Below are 18,969 nucleotides of genomic sequence, written 5' to 3'. Positions count from 1 at the left end.
CATACCTATTCAAAATAAAGTGGTTCCCCCCCCCCCCAGCCTGCCTTTACTGCTAGATGTGGCCATGTGATCAAATTCTGGCCAATGGAGTATAAGCCCAGAAGTATTGTATATACTGCAACTCCAGAGAAGTGTCCTGAGAGAGGGTCTGTGTGCCTCTCCTTGCCATTCTTCCTCCTGCTGGCCAGAATGCAGATATCAAAGGATGGTGCTGGAATGCCATTGAGACTGTAAAATGGCAATCCTATTTTGAGAAATCATGGAACAATAAGATGGGAGAAATATGATGATTGTAGACTGTCATCCTAACTCTAGGCTGCCCAGGGTTATGTGTAAAGATATAAACTTCTACCTTTTTTTAGGCAGAGAGACAGGAATATCGAGCTGTTCCTGCATGTGCCCTGACCAAGGATCAGACCATCAACCTCTGCGCTTTGGGATGACACTCCAACCAAACAAGCTATCTGGCCAGGGCTTTTTTTTTTTTTTTTTTTTTTGAGACAGAGAGGCAGGGAGAGAAGGGAGAGGGAATGGAAGCATTCATTTGTTGTTCCACTCAGTCATGCATTCATTGGTTGCTTCCTGTGTGTGTGCCCTGACTAGTGATCTAACCTCGACCTTGTTGTTTTAGGACGATGCTCTAATCAACTAAGCTAACCAACTAGGGCCAACTTCTATCTCAGTAAGACTGTTATGATAATTGGGTTTTTTGTCCCTTCTAGCTGAACCAAATCCTAGTATAACAATGTATTATGTGCCAGCACCTTCTCCAACTACCATCTGTAAAGACACTTTACACGCATATCACAACGATTGCCGACATCAAACCAAGGAGACAAGCACTTCGACCACCCACACCCATTCTGAGATGGAAAACACTGAGGCTCAGAATAATTAAATACCGTGCCCAAGTTCATACCAATTTTACACAGAAACCACTGTGTTTGCAGAGCCCATATCTAAAACTATCCTGCTGAGTCAGCACCAAATTAATAAAACCCAGAACAAACTAATGATGATAGAAACTAAACTAACAGTAATACACAATTAATAAGTAAAAAATAATTGTAATCAGAACATCATATACTTCAATATAATAGTGATGATATATGGTAAGAAATTGGCCTTTTGAAATATGGGAGAAATCCAACTATCTGTATATGTGCATTTGCCAAGCACTTTTGTGGCTGCCAGACTTTTTACTAGAGTGCCAAATTAGAATCCTTAGCACTCTTTAGATATGTACCAATTGCAGTTTATAAATATTAAATTTTCATAATGCATTTAGGAGACTACTAGGTATCCCATAGCTGCATGCAAAAATTAAAATCTGTGGAATTACACACCCTTCACATGTAATGAAGGAAGATGTACATTTGTTAAATTCAGGTGGACCACCTGGGCCAGGTATTTCATTTGGTTAGAGCACCAGGGTTGTGGGTTCAATCTTCATTAGGGCATGTACAAGAATCAACCAATGAATGCAAAAATATGTGGAACAACAAATCAATGCTCTCTCTCTCTCTCTCTCTCTCTCTCTCTTCCTTCTCTAAAATCAATAAAAAAAATATATTTTTAAATTCCGGAGGACCTACAGATCATACTTTGAGAATTACTCTTCTAAAATGCTGTATGTAACATTAAGCCTCTTGCTTTAAATACATAGCCCTCTGTTTCTTGTTCCTTTATATCTTGTATTGTTGCAAATGTTTCTATATGTCTCACATTGGTTTTAAATTTAGGACATTGAATGTTGTGAGATGATTAAATTCATTTAAGATTTGGAACACCCACTACTTGCAACTACATGGCATTAGGGACAAAATGATGACTAAGAATGATCCTCACCATCTGGACACACGCAGCCCACTAGAGGAGACACTACCAAGACCAGTGCAACCCACGGTGAGATGTGCCATAATACGGTAAGTTCTAAAGGAAGAGAAAGGAAAGTGATTGTTTGTGTCTCTGGCTATTGGGGAATGCTTGAACAAACATTAGTATTCTGCCAAATGGAGAAAAGAGAAACCAGGCTGAGAAAAAGAGTAACAAAAGCACAAAGCTATAGAAAAAATGGAAGAGGCTTAGGGAGTGATAAGTAGTCCAGGACATTTGTTTATTTAAAATTATATGCATGTACTACTATACCAATGTACACGAGAAAAACAAACATAAATAGAAGTTATAAGAAAAAAAAGCAACTCTGAAGGTACTGCTAATCATAAAATTAAGTAGTTTAAAAACAGTGAGAAAGGAAAGCTTATAAATTTTGTTTTCTAACTTTGTAATGTTTAACAATACAAAACTGAGCAATTTATTGATGCTTGTCTGGGGCTTTGCTTCTTCTAGGAAACACTGTGAGAGAGAGAAAAGCATGATACTCTACTTGGGAATGTTTACAAACCACTCCTTTATAAACACAAAAAGTATAGTCACAAAAGACTTTACTTATATGTTGCCCACACACACATACACACACACAAAGATATTGCTAATCATGATGGCTTTTTTACATTATTATCAGCTAATGCCTCAAGCCCTAATATACACTTAAGGAGGAGCTCATCATTAAAGATGCAGAGTGTAAATCTTTATTTCAAGTGTTCTTTTTTATCATTTAAAACTTGGGGGCCAATTCTTAGGAGGTGTGGTTAAATGGTTACTGTTACAAGTAATTGCTGAAGGCTCATATTAGGTGTACCCTCAGTCCCTTAAACTTAAATTTTATTATCTTTAATTCATAGTTTCTTTGTGAGAATTATTTTAAATCATTTGCCTTCTTGGTAAAGATTAATTTAAAACTAGGTGATAATATCTGTAAATCCAGCCTGACCAGGAGGTAGTGCAGTGGATAGAGTGTCAGACTGCGACGCAAAGGACCCAGATTCGAAACCCTGAGGTCACCAGCTTGAGCGCGGGCTCATCTGGTTTAAGCAAGGATTGCCAGCTTGAGCCCAAGGTCGCTGGCTTGAGCAAGGGGTCACTTGGTCAGCTGTAGCCCCCCAGTCAGGGCACATATGAGAAAGCAATCAATGAACAATTAAAGTGCTGCAACAAAAAACTGATGCTTCTCATCTCTCTCCCTTCCTGTCTGTCTGTCCCTATCTGTCCCTCTCTCTATCTCTGTTACAAAAAAAAAAAATTCTGTAAATCCACTCAACAGGCATACAAATGGCAATAAAGTTACAGTATATATTGAAAGACCACAGGTGAGAATGACACTATGAACCTCTTTTAGTTGTAGTATTTTGCCTTAGGGTACTTCCCTTATTGCCTGTGACATGAGCTAGTCCATGTAGAACACCTCTGCCCATCTGTATACATGTGGGGGAGCCCCATTACCAGTTTTAAATGCAATAAGCATAGCCCCCAATACATAGTAGACAGTCAGTACATACGCGTTGAGTGAATGAACAGGGAGAAAAGGTAGATCTTAAAGAGCTCAATCTTGTAAGCAATGAAGAACCATCACGAAGCAATTTCAGAGCTATTTTAACTCTATTTTAACAAGAGTGTGACATGGTCAAACCCAGTCTTTAGGCTTATAAGGTGGGCAGCAGAGTGGAGGACGGACTGGAGCTGGCAGGAAGACAAGAGGCCGGGTGACTGGCAAGGAGGCTGATGCAACAGTCCAGGTGAAAGGTGCAAGAGCCTCAAGTAGGTCAGCGGCCAAGGAAATGGATATGAGACAAAGTTCAGGACACGAAGCTGACAGGACTTTGTGAGTCACTGGCAGTAGAGGTAAGGGAAGTATGTGGAATTAATTCAAGTTGTCTAGTTTGGATGCCTATGAGCTCAATAATTCAGAAAGAGTGACTTTGGGGGAAGGAAAGGATAATGAGGGCTGGTCTGGGGAGACTGAAACTGGGCCCAGCACTAACTGGCAATGTGAGACTAGAGCTCAGGAGGAAGGCCTGCATGGAGCGACAACATACTTGGAGGTGATAATTAAAAGAGTATGTGATGAGATTTCTCCCAAGGAGATGTATATGAAAGAGTGGTCCATACTGTCACTTCTTGGCTTGAAAACTCTGTCGGCCACATGTGATCTAAAAAATAAAATCCAAATGTCCTAATTTGATACTCAAAACCCTCCCCACTCTAATATCAAGTTAACCAGAATAAAGGTTGAAGACATTCCTGAACTTCCTCCTATTTCCTTATGTAGTGGGTTGACATACTCAGGTCTAAATCCCTGGGACCTGTGATTATTACCATAAAGTAAATAACTGTAAAAAGGTAAAGATTTGCAGATGTAATTAAATTAAAGGTCTTATGATCAGATCATCCTGGATTATCTGACTGGGCCCTAAATCTAATGACAAATGTCCTTGTAAGAGACACATAGAGGAAGAGAGGGTTATGTGACCATGGAGCCAGAGATGGAAGCAATGTGGACACAAGCCAAGGAACGCAGATAGTTATCAGGAGCAGGAAAAAGAAGAGATTGAAGAAAGAAAAGAAAAGCTGGAAAAAGAAAAAGGGGAAATTCAAAGCAAGGTCCTTTTTGTTTGTTTTGTTTTGGTTTGGTTTGTTTTGCTTTGTTTTAGGGAAAAAACAGGCCTTGGGGGTACAAAGAGAAAGAGGTTGAAGACTCAGGAAGAGAGGTGACAGGAGTAAGTCCAGAGGAGGCAGAAGTGACCTGGGCTCAGGTGAGAACGCAGCACAGGGCTGAGGGGCTCCCGAGGGAAACAGAACAGGGTAGGGACTGAATGATGCTGACTCCAGACAAAACTGTCTGGATTTGAATCCTGGCTCTGCCACTTCTGGTTATAAAACAGCAGGAAATGATATAATCTGGATCTTGATTTCCTCAACTATAAAATAAGGATAATAACAGCTCCTACCTCATGAGAATTTGTTAAGAAAATTAAATATATGAATGTGTGTATAGGACTTGACTCAATGTGTGGCACAGAATATGCAGTAAGTGTCATTATCACTATTAATATTATTAGAAATAGCATCAGGTCTAGAATCAGAATGTGAACACTGGACGGAACTTCAGAATTCTCTAGTTTAGTTCCCTCATTGTACAAATGGAGAGATAGAGGCCCAGAGAGTTTGTAAACTGGCTAAGTTTAAAGAGCTAGTTAGGGGCAGAGCCAAAACTAGACTGCTCGAAACATAGTGTGTTTTCTAGGTAGGCTTCACATAGAGACCAAGGCACTATAATAATACAGGTAGTAACTGGACCTGGGAAAATAGACAATGTTACTCAGGTAGAATCCAGAGAATGAGCAAAGACTGTGGAAAGAAGAGTTAGCAGGGAGATTCAGATTTGGGTAAGGGAGGTAGAACTAGAGAAGACTAATGGTGGTAGAAGCCAAGACAGAGACTTTGAGGGGAGAAAACAGTCAACTGGATCAAATACTCCAGAGAGCTGAGGAAAGATCGTGACTCTGAACCTGGGTTTTCTTATTTGTAAAATCAAGATATACATGGGAAATCTGCTGACTCGTTGAACAAGTTAAAACCCATACCTTGTAAAAGTTGGCAGTGAAGGGAGCCTTTCTACTGGGGAGGGTGTGGGTGGACCTTACTCCAGACCCTGAAATTACCCTTCAGGCGTCTCTCACACTAATGTCTGCTGCAGCCACAAATAAGGGGACAAAACATGGGTTTTATGATTCCTCTCATTGCCGCAGTACAGTGGGGACAAGTTATATTATTTAAGTAAGATAGTACTAAAAGTTGGACCCCCAAATGTTAGGGCTGGTCATGAGACTCTTTTCTTTCTTGAAAAAAATTTTTTTTTGCAAGAGAGAGACAGACAGAGAGAAAAAGGGAGATGAGAAACATCAACTCATAGTTGCAGCACTTTAGCTGTTCATTGAACATCGATTGCTTCTCATAAGTGTCTTGATTGTGGGGAGGCTCCAGCTGAGCCAGTGACCCCTTGCTCAAGCCAGTAACTTTTGGGCTCAAGTCAGCAACCATGGGGTCATGTCTATGATCCCACACTTAAGCCTGTGACCTTGCGCTCAAGCTAGTGAGCCTGTGCTCAAGCTGGCGAACTCGGGGTTTCGAACCTGAGTCCTCAGCATCTCAGGTCAATGCTCTATTCACTGTGCCACTGTCTAGTCAGGCTAAAAAATATTTTTTTTATGTTTAATTATTTTAGAAATGGAGAAGGAGAAAGAGAGAAAAAGACATAGTTTATGTGTCCTGACCAGGGATCAAACCTGCAACCTTTGCATATCAGGACAATGCCCTAACCAAAGGAGTTACTACACCAGGGTGTTTTTTCTCTTTCTAGATTTCTTTTATAGATAAAGTCATCTAATCCCATAGCTTTAAAATACCATCTCAAGGCCCAAAGCTCTCAAATTTGTATTTCCAGCCCTGACTTCACCCTTGAGCAATTGCCTACTCTAGATCGTTATTTAGATGTCTAATGGTCATCCTCAACTTAACCTCCCCAAAAGCGAATACTTGCCTTCCTGGACACAAACCAGGTCTGAACTCCATATTCCCCATCTTGGTAAATTTATATCCAATCCAGCAGCACATTTTCCAGGTTGTATCTCCAGAACATTTTCCAAATCTCAGTCCTTCTCTACACCCGATACCCTGTTATTCCAAGCTGCCTCCATTCTCACCTGATCCACTATAGTAGTCTCCCAACTGGATTTTCTGCCTGTACTTTATAGTATCCACTTTAATGTGTTCACACAACTGCAGATCTATTTAATACAGAATCACACGTTACTCTCTCGATTATAAACCTTCAAAGGCTTCCCATCACACTTCGACTAAAACCCAAGACCCATTAGACATTATAAGGTCCAAACCCTTCTCGCTGGTTTGACTTCTCAGCCAACTTCTCTCTCCCTCTCCTTATGCTCCAGCTTAGCCCCTGGTTTTCTTTCTGTTTCTCAAACACATCATGCTTATTTCTGATGTAATTTACCTATTCTCTCTATCTGGAATGACTTTCCACATCCTGCCCACCCCTTCTCCATCTTCACATAACTGTCACCTACTTACTACTGAGGCCTCTGCTTATTGCTGTCTTCTAGGAGATACCTTCTCTGTCCATGCTTGCTAGGGTAGCTCTCTGGTCAGTCTCTACCATATCAGTTGATTTTTGTATTTGATCACTTATCTGGTACTATTTTCTTGTTTACTTTTATAGTTATCGTCTGTTTCTTTCCCAGTAGAATGTAAGTTTCCTGAAAGCAAAATGTTTTGTCTATTTGGATTAACCACTGTGTATTTAGTTTCAGAAAAGTGCATACACATGGTAGGCACTCACTAAATACTGACAGAGAAATAAAAAAGAAAGGAAGAAAGGAAGGAAGAAAGAAAAAAAAAGAAAGGAAGGAGGGAAACATGAAAGGATTGGCTTAGAATAGAAGAAGGGAATTATATAAGAGTGCCCTCTATCATCCCTCTATAATTAGTCTATAAATTAGTGCCCTCACCTGACCTGTGGTGGTACAGTGGATAAAGCCTCTACCTGGATAAAAGATGGGGGGTGGGAGGAGAGGAAGGGGTAGGGGAAGAGGAAGGGAAGGGGAGGAGAGAAAAGGGAAGGGAGGAGAGGGAGGGGTAGAGGAAAGGGGGAGGAGGAGAGAGGGGTGAAGGATAGAGGGAAGAGAGAGGAGGGAAATGGGAGATGGAAAGAGAGAAAGGGAAAGAAACCTCCTTGCCTTCCTGTGGTCTATCTTAACTCCAATTTCACCTGGGGATCTGCTCACCTACCTAGATGATTGAGATGGGGCAGGTCCACCTTCTTGGGTGGAGATGTCCACTCTACATTCACAGTAGAAGTTAGGACTAAAGGCAGAAAATAAACATAAACACATTGGAATAGATCTTCCAAGAAATACATACATATTAATAGCAAGGACAGCTACTTTCTGCAAGGTAATGGATCTCTATTCCACACACTTCCTATACTTGATTTGAGGATGAGATAAAGGAGAGTGATCTGGAATTTGACACACGTGGATAAGTCATTATATTACACTGTTTGCTGAGAGTATCTGTTGATGAGAAGCAGAGCAAGTACTCCTGGCAAAACGCCACCTAGGCTGCTCATGCCAAAGTACGAAGGATTTACACAGATGATTCTTGGTGTACTTTCCATCATAGATAAGTTCAGTATCCCTGTGTAAGATTCACTGAATACCCCTCTCAGAGTTCCATAATGTTATCACCCCCAGTGCCTCTCACTTCTACTATGTTTCATCCATATGGTCACATTCTGAATCTTTTTTTTTTGGTTTGTTTTTTGTTTTAAGCAAGAGACAGACAGACAGACAGGGACAGACAGACAGGAAGGGAGAGAGATGAGAAGCACCAAATCGTAGCTGCGGCACCTTAGTTCATTGATTGCTTTCTCATATGTGTTGACCAGGGGGCTGTAGCCGAGCCAGTGACACTTTGTTCAAGCCAGCAACTCTAGGCTTCAAGCCAGTGACCATGGGGTCATGTGTATAATCCCATGCTCAAGATGGTGACCTTGAGCTCAAGCTGGTGAGCCCATGATCAAGCCAGATTAGCCCACACTCAAGCCAGCAACCTTGGGGTTTCGAACCTGGGTCCTCAGCATCTGAGGTCAATGCCCTATCCACTGCATCACCGCTTGGTCAGGCACGCTCTGAATCTTGTCATTTCTCCAGACTATTCCACTTTGGAAACTGTAAGCCCCAAGACTTAAGAATATTTGATGTTTTGCTCACAATATCCCAACCTTATAGTTCTATATCCCCTTACTTTTATCTACCTGCTTTTCAAACCCAAGACTTCCTCAAACTTGGTCTCTCGATCTCGGAGTCCCCTAATTAATGCAATGGTCTTTTTTATTCTTTCTAGTCTCAATGGGAAAAACGGCCCTCCCCTGTTCTGTCCCAGAGACGTGTTCAGCCTGAACTCTGGACTTCAGACCTACCCCCAAGTCCTGTTTCATTAATTATTTACTCTCGCGTCTAGGTCTTCAATTTATCTTTCCCTGGCTTTCTTCCCTCGGCACATAGACATGATTGTATCTCTTCTAACAACAAACAAACAAACAAACAAACAAATAAACAAATAAATGAATCCATCTTAGATGACATGATCCAATACTCTCTTTATCTATACAGAATCCTCTCTTCTCTTTCCTTTCTTGGTCAAGTCTTTGTAACCCTTCTCTAATCCGCTCACTCCTCACCACTCTGTAACTTGAGTTCTGTCCTCACCACTCTTCTGAAATTGTTCCAGCCAGGCCTCAGTGACCTAACAAGCCATGGTCATATTTCACTTCTTATCTAACTTGGCGTCCTTTCTAGAAAGCTGTTCCTCCTTCTGCCTCTGTACTTCTGTGATAGGCTATTCAGTGGGGTTCCTCTTCCCCTCCAGATGCTCCTAAGTCTCCCTAACAGGTTTCTTTTCCTCTTTCTCTTTGGTAAGTGTGGATTTCACCCTCCACTGCTTCCTGTTATCTCTTTCTAAGAATTTTTATCATTGACTGTAGCTTAAATGACCATTGATATATGCTAATGTCATACATTCTTGAAGCCTCAAATCTATATTGCCTTCTTGACATTCCTGTTTTTATAGCCCATAGGCACCTCAGACTTAATATGCCCCAGACTTAATTTATCATCTTTCCCATTTCCAAAACCAGCTCTTTCATTTATCTTTTTTATATATGTAGGTGGTAACAGTCATCCAGCCAGCAGCTCAGGCTAGACACACGAGAAAAGCTGAGCTTGTTCCTCACCACTAGGCTCCTCTGGCTCTAAACCGTATTGAATTCACCCACTAAGTACCTCTCCTATCCATCTGTTTGCCTCCCTTTCTCTCTGCTGAACTCAAGACTTTTGCATCCTTTCTCTGAATCTTCTGAGTCATTTCTGAACCATTCTTCTTGTGGGAAGCTTCATTTCCCTCATCCAGCCTAAAGATTTGATACTGTTTTTTTCATTGTCATTGCTATTTATTTACATATTTTATTTTCTTTAGCACCTTTTTCAAGCTAAAAAGGTAATGGTCTCTCATAGCAAAGTAGCCAAATAGTTTATAAGGCTATTTTAAAATGGTTAAAGTCACCCCTGAACTGTTACCGTTACTCACATCTTATTTCCACATACACACACACACACACACACACACACACACACACACACACACACACTTTTTCTCCCTAAAAATCAGACCTTATTAAACATGCTGTATTTCTTTTACTTTAAAGGCTTTTTAAAAAAACTTATTTATATTTTTTTACATTTTATCATCTCTGAAACCAATATGTACCATATAATCAATAGTGTCTTAGAGTTGTTTAAATACACTATTGTTCTGCAACATGCTTTTCACTTGTTTACATGAATCATGATTCCAAACCAGCACTTACTTCCAGGATGACTTTTATTTCTAAAGTACACATCTGGTCAAGTTACTACCCTCCCAAAAATTCTCCAAAGGCTCTCCTCCCCGGTCCTCCCTCCCACCTTCATCTTCTGGCTCCCTCCTACTTTTGCAGTCTCCTTTCCAGTACATCCACACACATCTCTTCCTTAAAGCCAAGTACAGTGTGTCCGTAAAGTCATGGTGCACTTTTGACCGGTCACAGGAAAGCAACAAAAGACGATTGAAATGTGAACCAAACAAAAGGAAAACCCTCCCAGTTTCTGTAGGATGATGTGGCAGCATGTGTGCATGCGCAGATGATGATGGAACACTGTGTATACAGCGGAGCAACACACGGCCATGCCAGTCAAGATGTGGACGGTACAGAGAAAGGTTCAGTGTGTTCTGTGGCTCGCTAAATTCGAATCCATGACCAAAGTGCAACGTGAATATCGGTGCATTTATAATGAAGCGCCACCACATAGGAATAACATTACTCGGTGGGATAAGCAGTTGAAGAAAACCAGCAGTTTGGTGGAGAAACCCCGTTCTGGTAGGCCATCAGTGACGAGTCTGTAGAGGCTATACGGGATAGCAACCTAAGGAGCCCTAAAAAATCTGTGCGTGAGCCCACATCAAACTGCACTGAATAGGTATGAAACTGGGAGAGTTTTCCTTTTATTTGGTGCAGACTTCACATTTCTATTGTCTTTTGCTGCTTTCCTGTGACTGGTCAAAAGTGCACCATGACTTTACGGACACACTGTAGATCCATTTGCAGTTAGTTCCCCAGATACACTATGCTGAGCCAGACCTTTGTGCTTTTGCACCACTGTTTCCTCTGCCTCCTCCTCACCTCTTCTACTCAAAGTTGCCTCTTGCTGGAAAACTGTTCTGATTCCTCGAAGCTGAGCTGGGGTTCTTCCTTTTTGCCCCATCCCTCAACTCCTCCAGCAACTGTTCACATCTTTGTCAGTCAATTAACACACAGGTTTGGACCATTTCTCTCATTAGTTGCTCCCAATAAAGAGTGAGTTCTGGAGTATGTTTTCTTCTTTATACCCATTTCCAGTAGTGCCAGGGCAACCTGGACACTCTATAAATATTCTCGGAAATAGTAGACAGTACTTGAGGGAGGCATAACAATGCTCCCTGAGATGACGTGAAAAGCTTTCTAATTAACCATCACCTTAAGTCAAGAGAGAGAAAAAGGAGGAGAGAAGGTCTGGATGCTAAACCACCTGGGCACTCAGAAATCTAAAGCAATTGCATTTTCCCCTCAACTGCATTTTTCTTCGCCCCTCTTCTTTCTGCTCCATCAGATCTATTAATTTTACCCTAACTAAAGATAATGTCATTTCAACAAGCATGCCCTTGATGACCTCTTCCTTTCTCTTGAGCCCTCTTACTACAAAATCCTATTTTTAACCAGAAGTTTTGAAAAATGGTACTTGCCAGTCTACCTAAACTCCTTCCTGTCCTATGTGCGGACACACCTCATGGTCCTTCCAAGACTCAACACCAGAAAACACAAGAAGAAGCTGAAGTTTAATACAAATCCTTTATTTTACTAACACTGCTAAAAGTTTGAACCATTATCCCCCTCTCAACCCAGATCAACTGGGTTTAGATCTAGAAAATGCCAAAAATAGGAAAAAAAATGTTTCCCAATTCCCCTATCTGACAAAGCCAGGGATTCCAATTCATTCATAGAAAACTACCAGGTTACTGTTGGGGACTTAAAATAAATCTTAGCCAATGTGGCCGATGTGGCCATCACTAAGATTGACTTATGCTAAAACATGTTAACAATTGTGGGGCCAGCATACTTTTTTTTTTTTTTTTTTTTTAGTGAGAGGCAGGGAGGCAGGGAGGTAGAGAAACCAACTCCCACATGCGCCCAGACCGGGATCCACCCGGCAAGCCCACTAGTGGGTGATGCTCTCTGCCCATCTGGGGCCACTGCTCTGCTGCTCTGAACAGAGCCATTTCAGCACCTGAGGAGAGGCCAAGGTGAGGCCATGGAGCTATCCTTAGTGCCCAGTGCCAAATTGCTCGAACCATTCGAGCCATGGCTGCAAGAGGGGGAGAGAGAGAAAGAGAGAGAGAGAGAGAGAGAGAGAGAGAGAGAGAGAAGGGGGAGGGGTTGAGAAGCAGATAGTCACTTCTCCTGTGTGCCCTGACTGGGGATCAAACCTGGGACTTCCAAACGGTGGGCAGACACTCTACTGCTGAGCCAACCAGCCAGGGCCGGGGCCAGCATACTTTTAATACTCCCCTTTGGCAGAAAAGACAGGGACTTATGACACAATCAGAAATGGTAGAGAACAGAAGAAAGTTTTATCATGTGAAATACATACAGCTGACAGGATTTCAGGAAACAGACTTGCCATCACATTTGGGGCTGACGGCAATAAGGGCATCATAACTGAAAGAAATGGGAGGACAGCTAAGAAAAGAATGGGGCAGGGTATGGAGCCAGATAGGTGAGTAGGTAAAACAATAAAAGTATCCTGGGAATGTAAATAGGACTGATAAAGAAACAAGATGTCTACTCAAGGACCTCAATAAAAGAAAGGGTGGGACTAACATGGACAGATAAAATGAAGGGGAAAGCAGCTGTTAGGAAAAGTGCTGTAATTTTGTTATCTTAGAGAGGCCCATGAAAAAGACACCTTTAGCTACAAATGGACTTAAATGAGGACGTTCCCAGCCTCTGATGGAGAATTAGAGTACAGGCACAGTCTAATGTTTGGAGTAGCAGGGTCAAATCAGGCTGGTCTGTAACATGCTTAACATTTTGGACGTGTGGGAGAAGCCTTACATTCAGAGGGAAAGGACAACTTCAAAAGAGACCGCACAAAAATCCCCTTTATTCAAAAATTATAGAGTAAATAAAAACAAAGTAACATTGGGTGTCTAATAACTTAATTCCTGGTCATCTTAGCTTCTGGCACAATCAACTATCAAACTAACTTTTCCTGCACCTTAACGTGAACTAATTACAAAGGAAAGGCTAAAACCAATCTTTAACCTTCAGAGTGATTTTTCTTTTCAGTGAAGACTTGAGTGTACGTATTTGGACCCTGTGGAGCCAGGAACCTGGGCAGTATCTTTAGATCAAGAGAGGCTTACTTGGGATGCAAAGTGAGTTTCCCCGACCTCAGGGAATCTGAAATTACTACCCCACAACATTAATAAAGAAAGGCACCTTTTAGAGAGACCGCAGAATGCTGGCTAATATGCACCTTTTCCCCCAACGCCCATCGACTTCAGCCATTACTTATGCAGCTCAGGGAGAGGGCAGGAACGGCTCTTCCATTGCTTTCGTTTCCTACGTGGCCGAGACCCAAAGGAGCGGTCAGTCGCTTACCTGCCTTCCATTTCACCGGCCGGGAGCGTCTGCGCGTCAGCAGAGCGGTTCGCGGCCGGCTCCCGCATGCCCACACCTCGACCGCGGGCCCTCTCCCCGGCTCGGGCCAGCCTGACTCATCTGGGATGGGTGACACGGGTGGGGGAGACAGCAGAGGGCGGAGGGCCAGGAGGAGGCGGGCCCGGCCCTTCCCCCAGAGCCAGGGAGGAGGCGTCGCCAGGGCGCAGGTGAAACCGACTCCGACCTATCCCGGGAACTTTCGCTCCCGGGACTGGCTGCTAGAGGCCAGCGTCGCGCAGGGGCGGCTGAGAGCCACCTTCTCCTCCCCGCTAATTGCGGAGGCTCAGCCAGGGGCTTCTCCCCCCAGGAACCCGCGGCCTTCTTGGTGCATTCGGGGGCTGCCAGCCGCGCCAGCCTCCGCGGCTGATGGAGGCGGGTGGCGCCGCCCCGGGCGCAGGTGACACCCGACAGGCCAAGGTTTCGGCTGGCGGGGGAGAGCGCAGCGAAGGCGAAACACAGACACCTCGGGCCCAGGGCACGACACGGCAGCGATGGCCGGGGAGCTGAGCCAGGAGGCACTACTAGACTTTCTGTGCCAGGCCGGGGGCCGAGTGACCAACGCCGCCTTACTGAGCCACTTCAAGAGCTTTCTCCGAGACCCGGACGCGTCCCCCAGCCAGCACCAGCGCCGCCGCGAGCTCTTCAAGGGCTTTGTCAACTCGGTCGCCGCAGTGCGCCAGGACCCCGACGGCACCAAGTACGTGGTACTCAAGAAGAGGTACAGGGACCTCCTGGGGGAGGAGGGGCTGCAGCGACCCCGCGACCCGCCCGCGGCCGCGGTCCCAGCGCGGGGAGTTGCGTCCTCCTCGCCGCAAGGCGCGCGCCGAGCGGAGACGCAGCAGCAGCAGCAGCAGCAGCAGCAGCAGCAGCAGCCGCCTAGGCGGCGGCGCCACGAGAAGAAACAGGAGGAGGAGCCAGCAGGTGCTGCAGCCCCGGCGGCCGATCCAGGTTGCAATGGGCTCCCAGCCGGCGGCGCCCAGGAGGCGGCCCGGGAAGGCGGCGGGCGGAAACGCAGTTCTGGCCACCGGGCGCCGGTGTCCGCGGCGGCCGCGGCAGCCGCACAGGTTGGAGCCAAGTGCGCGGCGGCGGAGGCGCAGGGCCGCCGCTGCTGGGAATGTGTCCAGAACGGCCTTGCGGGGCTCCCGGGCGAGCCACTGCCCGGCGCACTCCCCGACCCCGCCACCGCCGGGGAGAAGCCTGCGCCGGCGCCGGCCGCCCGAGATGACCGCGGGGCTCCCAGGCAGGATCCGGAGGGCGCTCCCGCGGAGGCCGTGCAGGTGCCTGCAGTGCGCCTCTCGCCTGCTACAACCGTCGAGGCTACTGGAAGCAGGGCTTCCCTGCCTGCCCTCCTGTCCCGCCCTCCTCCCGCAGACCCGCCAGAGCTGTCGACGCCGGGCGATCTGCGTTATTCCACGCTGCAGCAGCAACAGCGCACTCGAGAATGGGTAGCCAGCCACCCCCACACACCCGAGCCCCGGGACCAGGGTCCCATCCGATCCTGGTCAGTGCTGCCGGACAACTTCCCCTTGGAGCTGGGCGTCTGGGTCCCGGAACCAAACTCGGCGCCTTTAGATCCCCCTCTTCCTATTGTTCCGGAATCTTGGCCCGTGGACCCTCCGTTGACAGTCTTTCGTAGCATTCGTTCTCAACTGTCCCTCCAAGAACTGGGTGACTTTGTGGACCAGGAGAGCCACAGCAGTGAGGAGAGCAGCAGTGGGCCCAAAGAGTCCCCTGGGGGTTCTGAAGAGGGGGTGCGCGGTGCCTTGGGAAACCCAAAGTGGAGAAAGCTCTGGAATTCAACCGGTGGCCTTTCTCCAAAGGAGGGCAGCTCTGGCAGGAGCTCTCAGAGCCTCAGAAACAGAGGGGATGGTCATACCTCTCAGCAGGTCCCAAGAGAGGCCAATGGCCTTGCAGGCCACCCCCAGGAGCCCTTGCCCTGGCCAACTCCCAAGTTAAGGAGATCCCTCAGGAGGAGCTCTCAGGCAGGGAGAGCCAAGTTCTCCTCCTCCGATGAGGAGTGTCTTGAGGAGGACTTGCTAAAAAGGAGTAGGCGCCCACCGCGGTCCAGGAAACCCTCCAAGGCAGGTACGGCGTCCAGCCCCAGAGTGGATGCTGCTTTGACCCCCAAACCTGCAGACATTAAGGCTGCTGTTGCTGAGAGGGGTCGGCTGCACAGCTTGTGGGCCCCAGGTAGGCAGGAGCCTGTAGCCTTGATCCAGCACAGACCTTCTGAGCACAAGTCATCTCTGGTCCCCCTAGATGCCAGGGAGCATGAATGGATTGTGAGGCTTGCCACTGGCTCTTGGATTCAGATGTTGACTTTGTTCTCAGAGGATCCCCAACTGGCTTTGCACAAGGACTTCTTAACTGGATACACAGCTTTGCACTGGATAGCCAAACATGGTGACCTCAGGGCCCTTCAAGACTTGGTCTCGGGTGCCCAGAAAGCAGGGATTGTTCTTGATGTAAATGTGAAGTCTGGTTGTGGATATACCCCTCTGCACCTTGCAGCCATTCATGGCCACCAGGGAGTCATAAAATTGCTAGTGCAAAGGTTGTCTTCTAGGGTGAATGTCCGGGACAGCAGTGGGAAGAAGCCATGGCAGTATCTGACCAGTAATACCTCTGGGGAAATATGGCAGCTTCTGGGAGCCCCTCGGGGCAAGCCTATTTTTCCTGTCTATTCCTTAGTTCGGAGCTCTTCCCCCACCAGGAAGGCCAAGAGCTGGGAAATATCTAGAAATATCACCCGAAAGACTTCCCTTGCTGCACTACTCAAAAGTCAGCACAACAAATGGAAACTGGCCAACCAGTATGAGAAATTCCCCACTCCGAGGGAAAGAGAAGAGTACAGTGACTAAGGCAGACCGCCCTCCCTCTAACATGTAGCCAGTGCACCCCATCTTTGAGCTCCTAAGTGAAAGAATTTATGGAGAATATAAAAATTGCTGAGGAGTTGTCAAGAAAGAGGTCAAGTGAGATGGCCTACCTAGTGTTTACCTGCCCGGATTTTTTGTCAGCACATCGTGGATCTCAGGGATCATTCAAGCTTTCTGACAGCTCAAGTCCTTGGGCCAGTGAAACCTCTACAAGGGGCAGAGTCAGGTGCTTAAAACCCAGCAGGTGTTCTTTCTCCTCTCTTGCCACCTGGATCTGGGCACAGTAAGCCACATTGTTTTTCTGAAGCAGCAACACCAGGCCTTGGCTAGAGAGGGAACAGATGTCTAACAACAAGGGAGGCACTTCAAGGAACTGATGAAGCTCAAAGAAAATCCTTGCTGGCTGGTAGCCCTCTGGCTTCTTCTATTCATTTGGAGAATAGTTTGGCCGAGAATGAAAATACCAGATTTGAAATCAGATGGCTCCTCTTTTCTTCTTTTATTCATTTTTATCCTTTACCCCTTCCCTTCCCTTCCCTTCCTTCCCTTCCCTTCCCTTCCCTTCCCTTCCTTTCCCTTCCCTTCCCTTCCCTTCCTTTCTTGCTATGTCCCTTCCTCCTTCCTTTCCCATTCAAACCAGTGAAATAAACTTATCCAGAGAGTAGAATTTGATTTAAGAGACTCCTCAGCTCTGTCCTGGTCTTCCTTTAGAAGCAACCTATTGAGGCAGATGCATGAAATGATTAGTGCCTCCTTTGGGTCTCTTCTCCACAATCAGAGAAGATGTTGGGTAAGATCCAATTATGACTGATGTTCAGGTCTTGCTTTTTTGTTTAAATCAACCTAAGGGAAATTTTCCAAACATAAACAACATCGGCTCATTCGCCTAGTGATTGAAACCAGCTTTCATGGAAACTCCCCGTGTCACAAACAGCAGAATTTAAGCATTAGTAGTTTTCAATAGGTTTGAGTGGCCAGTGTTCACACTCATGAAAGGAGAGAAATTATTTTGCTTTGAGGAAGCAGTAAGTGTTAAGAGGTGAATGCCTCCCCACCAGGAATTCTCTAAGCTGCTAAATATAATTTTATTTGCACTAAACTTGTTGCCAATTAAGATTAAATATAAGCCTGAAGTGCTGTATCTCTAACAGGAAGTGCTCCTCTTAATTGCTTGCACCAGGACTGATCTTTGTGTGTCCATGAAAAAAGAATGTCAAGATTTAGAATGTAAATTCAAAGAGAGTTGAAAAATGAAATGTCCAAGTAAAAATTGTTAATTTTTTTATGGAAATGTTTTCATGTGCTGTGGCAATGATGAGGTATTTAAAAGTATTTTTGTATTTCTTCTGGTTACCCCCCCCCATTAAAATGTCAACAGATCTTTGTAATGTATTGTATTTACGCTGATTACTGTTAACCTTCTTTACAAAATTGTGTTTTAGTGAATGTCAAATATTTTTTGTTTGTAGTTTTACTTTACGATTTTGCTGAAATAAACATCTCTGTTCTATTAGAAAACATAAGAAATATGCATAATAAAGAAATCTAAGGGTTGTTGTTTCCAAAGAGACCTATACAAGGTATGAAATGTTGACAAATCAAATTAGGAATAAAGAGGGACAGCTCTAGACAGTGGAGCCTAGTTAGGGGAGATAAAAATTTAAAAGAATAAAAGATAAACATCTATGCAAATACTTTAGTAAATGAGTGATTTTCAAGAGAAAAAAATTACAAAAATATCATCTTTTTTTAAAAGCCCGTGAGTGTTTTGCTTTACCGATTTTTATCACCTCATCAATTTATTCAACAAATAAGTTTTGCTTAGTGCTGTGGGAGGTGAGTGTGATACGACCTCTTCCTTCTTGAAATTGAAAACCTAATGAGATTTGTTGCTGAGTGATTTATACCCTGTCTTGCTTCCAAAGTGTCTTCTAAAGCTACATTATATTAGATGTAAGCTTTTAAAATGAGGCAAAGAGAAAAATAGGTGGTACCAGGAACGAGCACAAAACAACCTTAATGCAAGAAAAAAAATTTGAAGTGTCATAAGTACAGAATTTAACACTCCAGAGGGTTTCAGAAGCCGGATCCCTGTGGGCTGGGAAAACCAGGGAGGTGTCGCTGAGGCCAGGAGTCTTTCAGTGAATGGTGCTGGCTTTCCGAAGAAACCAGCTCTGTGGGTTCTACCACATTCTTAACTTTTGCTGCAGTGTGTGATTTGCATAGCACTGGGGTTGACTGGTTGCTCAATGGTTAGAACACAGTCATGGGTCTCAGATGGTTTGCATGACAATTCAGGTCACTCTGGCCTTTGTC

At 44.8% G+C, this 18,969-nt stretch overlaps 2 protein-coding genes across 2 annotated transcripts in view; one reads left to right on the top strand and one right to left on the bottom strand.

Moving 5' to 3' along the window:
- Window positions 1-13,853, bottom strand: part of SEPTIN11 (septin 11) — a 150,643-nt gene extending 136,790 nt beyond the window's left edge. The window contains exon 1 of the mRNA XM_066384539.1: window positions 13,715-13,853. The gene's annotated coding sequence lies outside the window, so the exon portion shown is untranslated. The remainder of the gene's footprint in view (window positions 1-13,714) is intronic.
- A 282-nt stretch (window positions 13,854-14,135) lies between these two features.
- On the top strand, window positions 14,136-17,844 carry SOWAHB (sosondowah ankyrin repeat domain family member B). Its single transcript, XM_066384530.1, has one exon. The coding sequence runs from the start codon at window positions 14,266-14,268 to the stop codon at window positions 16,633-16,635; it is 2,370 nt and encodes a 789-aa protein (XP_066240627.1). The 5' UTR covers window positions 14,136-14,265; the 3' UTR covers window positions 16,636-17,844.
- The last annotated feature ends 1,125 nt before the right edge of the window (window positions 17,845-18,969 follow it).

Source organism: Saccopteryx leptura, chromosome 5 (genome assembly GCF_036850995.1).
Source record: "Saccopteryx leptura isolate mSacLep1 chromosome 5, mSacLep1_pri_phased_curated, whole genome shotgun sequence".
Taxonomy (NCBI): domain Eukaryota; kingdom Metazoa; phylum Chordata; class Mammalia; order Chiroptera; family Emballonuridae; genus Saccopteryx; species Saccopteryx leptura.
This window is presented reverse-complemented; position numbering and strand designations above follow the sequence as displayed.

What these genes read in the sequence shown, in the direction of transcription:
- SOWAHB (XM_066384530.1), top strand. Translation starts at nt 14,266, where the DNA reads ATGGCCGGGGAGCTGAGCCAGGAGGCACTACTAGACTTTCTGTGCCAG.